This window comes from Teleopsis dalmanni, chromosome 1 (assembly GCF_002237135.1).
Source record: "Teleopsis dalmanni isolate 2A chromosome 1, ASM223713v2, whole genome shotgun sequence".
NCBI lineage: Eukaryota > Metazoa > Arthropoda > Insecta > Diptera > Diopsidae > Teleopsis > Teleopsis dalmanni.
In genome coordinates this window covers 130,489,251-130,493,437 of record NC_051846.1, presented here as the reverse complement: position 1 = coordinate 130,493,437, position 4,187 = coordinate 130,489,251, and the positions used below count along the sequence as shown (strand labels likewise).

General features: G+C 32.4%; 1 protein-coding gene across 1 annotated transcript; it reads right to left on the bottom strand.

Annotated features, from left to right (window-relative positions):
- Positions 1-3,457: 3,457 nt before the first annotated feature.
- LOC119666113 lies at positions 3,458-4,093 on the bottom strand. The gene has a single exon (XM_038075392.1). It carries the CDS (start codon positions 4,091-4,093, stop codon positions 3,458-3,460), a length of 636 nt encoding a protein of 211 aa, XP_037931320.1.
- Positions 4,094-4,187: the final 94 nt, after the last annotated feature.

Genomic DNA, 4,187 nt, shown 5'->3' with positions numbered 1-4,187 from the left:
AATACTGTAACCAATAGCATTTGAGTAAATAATTAAATGTAAAATATGGTACCGAACTGTTTTCAGTATTATTTGTTATATTTTGTTTTATTTAAAAAATGCTTTAAGAGTAAAAAAACCCTTTTATTGCATCATCTTAGAACTAACAAAAAAAAATAACAAAAAAGAGAAAAAAAATAGAGAGATACATAATATGTTCACAATATATAACAATTTACAAATTATTTAATAATAAAGCAAAAAAAGAAGAAATTGAATTAAAAATTTAACTTAAAAATTAAATTAATTTAAAATTAAAAAAAAAAATGACAATTAAAAAAAAATAACAATTAAAAAGAATAGAAAATAGAAATAACTGTCAGAACGGGTGGTATCAGGATAATTCATTAATCAGCAGTTTTTTAAAAGTTCCTGCTTTTGTTGTGTTTCTGGTTTCACATGAAAGCGAATTCAATACTCTGATAGAATGGACAAAGAAAAAACTTGATGTGGAAGTGAAGTTTAATCTTGGAATAATAAATAAAAGAGATCTATTGGATCGTGTTTGTTGCAGACATTCAAAAAGGTATTCAGGTGATTTAGTATTTATCAATTTAAATAGGAATAGACAGACACGAATCTTAATAAACTGTTCAATGTCATAAGATTGCATTTCTGAATTTGCCCAGATATTCAAATCTTCTGAGACCGTAAACATATCGTGTCATGGAATTGGTTAAACTTCTTAACTTAGTTAGAAGTTTAAAAGGTAAACATAAACATAACATTGCAAATGTATGCGTGTCAAACTGAAGAAACACAGCAAATTTCATTGCGTAAACTCCATGAACTCACATCACACTTTCTTCCCTCTCTCATATATAAGTAACCGGTTTTCAAGTTCATGTTCATGTTACGTTCATGATAGTGTAAATCGGCCCAATGATTATAAAAATAAAAATAAATCTGAATACAATATAAAAATCTGTGTTTGAAATTTAGTTGGTGAACATATCTCCACAATTGTAATCACAGAGTTATGCTGAACGCAACGATTCCACAACGTGATCAGTGAAATGCGCTGACACGGCACAACGTGCACGGATAACATAGCTTGTCAAGCATACAAGAAGCGGGTGAAAATCAACTCAGAGCAGAATTGAAGTCTGTAATGACTTCAATGCTATACATTAAAGTAATTAATAAATAGCAATACCTACATATAAATGTATTCATAAATTGTGTTATTTATTATATTACAATGAATTAATTTAAAATATCCAAAACATATAATGTAGAACATAAAACAAATACCCAATTATTGTTTAATTCGAAGTGCATGCAGGAAATAACAACTGTGCTATACATTAAAGTAATTAATTAATAACAGAACCTATATTTAAATATGTTCATAAATTATGTTGATTATTAAATTAAATTGTGCTTAATTAATCACAGAGTTTGACACAACAGCAAAGCGCGACGACCTCGACACTATACACGTCATCAACAACTGCGCTGTCATCTTCGGCTTTACCAATAATACCAGCAACTAACTCAAGCGCTTATTCGAACCAACCTGAAACAGTTGCCACAATTCATCAACACTCGCAAGTAGACCAGCGACTCCAACAGTAGAAAGCATAATTAACGACACTAACAACAGCACGCACAGTTTCGGTCTTAGCGACAGCATTACAGTCAGAACCAAGATTCAACAGTAGCAGAGTCTGCAGTCACAGCGAAAGCAGCGACGAGCGGAGCAAAAATAACTAATAAACTTAGACAAAATGTGTACTTCTTTGGGAATACAACACACCGTATTTAATTATGGTAATAAAATATTTTGTGAAATAATAAAATATCCTAAGTACTGGCATTTTCCACTTGAGAAAACATGTGTCTTTGTATTATTAACCTTTGTTTTGGGGCAACATTAAAGTAATTAAGTAATAATACAGTCCACTAAAAATAACCGATAACAGACAGAATAATATTTCAGCCCTTTTTTTTTGTTAAGTTAATTTAAAGAAGGCGTAGAATTTTAAAAATAAAATTAATTTTGAAAGAGAATTGAAGGAGTTCAGTTAATTTTAAGATTTTATAGCATAAGTTGCGAAGACTCTCCAAAACATTTAAGATGCTAATTGTTTCAACGACTGAGAAAAAGTAGAAACATATTATAAGTTTTTCGTTTGAAATTAATAGCTAAAAAAATTGAAAAGTTAAAAAGAATTAATAGTAAAAAAAAGCAAATTATAAACAAAAAATTATCACACATACATTCTTTTATTGAATGTGCTATTTACCTGACTGCTGTAAATAATTAAAAAAAAACTATTATATCCATGAGTTATGATTGTTTTATTAATAAACATTTTTTTGACCTTATAATCTCAATATCTTAATAGTATAGTATAGTATCATCTTAATAGTATATTATAGTAATAAGTTCTTGTCTAATGACTATGCACATTCATATGTATTTGTATATGTAAATAGGTCTTTTGTCCGCGTTAGCGAAACCTAATCGGTTAATATATGCACCGCTGTTTTTCATGATTTGTGTGCCCTACAAACAAGTTTTACAAATACATTATTCCTCGTTAAAGCGGTTTCCACGTATATGTGGCGGCCATATAACATTCTTGTACATGAACGAACGTCCAAATGAATAAAACGAACGTTGCAGTTAGAAGGAGAAAAAGTATGTACGGAAAAGGCGACAAGTGAACATATTAATTTTAGTGTAACTTAGTAAATGTTGTAATAAATCTTTTAAGTTTTTAAAAACACACACAAGCGTTTCATTTAACACACCTTTACACATATAAATATTCTCTAAAGCTTAAAAGTATAAGTAGGTAGTAGTAAACTCAAATATTTTTGTTCTCACGTTAGGTTAAGTTAGTGTTACACAGAATCACATTAGTCCTCCTCAAAAATTTTGTCTCATCGCACGATTAAAAATGATTTTAAGTCGGCGTTATTTACTGACCTCCTCTAGTTCACTATCTTCACAACAGTCCTGATTTTTTTTTGCATTTACTACTCTGCCACCATTACCAGTCATTGCCTTCGATGTACCTCGCTCCAACTAGTCTATACAAGGTCCTCGATTTCTGTCCTTTGTTTTTGATGGTATGTCTGACTATCAAGTATTAACCCCCACTCTTCGTGAGTACATGTTAGCTGTTAACTGTATTGATTAAGAATACACTTTATTTAATTTTTAATTTAATATTAAATGATTAAGAATACATTTTATTTAATTTTCAAGTTTTACAATTGTAATAAATAAAAGAACCCTTATGCACACACCGAACTACTACGAATAACAGCCAAGCAAAAAGTGTCTCTAGAAAAGGGTGGTGTTTCTATGCATTTCGCTTTTTTTGAACAAATGTTCAAAAAGGTGCAATCCCAATGTACTGTGTATTTGGTTCACGAACATCCCGGGCGACCCTGAAACAGCGTTTCAGAATTTAGGTAAAACAACAACCTTCGTAATGGGTCGCGTTATCTTCCCATGGACAGTGTGAAGTTTTACGACTCGAACGAGCCCATCTGAACCAGGATGTATTTCAGTTACCTTAGCCATGAGCCACTTTGCTGGTGGTATGTTCGATTCCTTAATGATCACTATGTTGCCCACAGCTATATTGGGTTGCCGTCGAAACCATTTTGGACGGTTTTTTAGAGATGTTAAGTATTCCTGATGCCATGTACGCCATCCCTGAAGCATATTTTGTATGTGCTGCCAGTAGTCTAATTTGTTGACGTTTACATGACTTAGATCGCTTTCTGGAACCAACGTATACGGGCGACCAATCAAAAAATGAGAAGGAGAAAGATAATTAGTATCCGAGTCTGATGTAGCGCCTAAAGGGCGAGAATTCACAACTGCTTCAATCTGTGTCAGCAAAGTATTTATCACCTCAAACGTAAGCATTCCATTGCCTATTACGCGCCTTAAATGTAACTTGAATGATCGCACTGGCGATTCCCAGACTCCACCCCAATGTGGTGCGTGTGGTGGGATCGAATTCTGGAACTCTATCGAATTCTGTCTTCTGCGGAAATGATTTCGTTCCGACATAATAGCTGCATGCATCTCGTTTAACACACGAGAAGCACCAAGAAAGTTCCTTTCATTATCGCTAAAGATTGAAGAACACTTTCTACGACGGAACATTAAACGGCGAAGT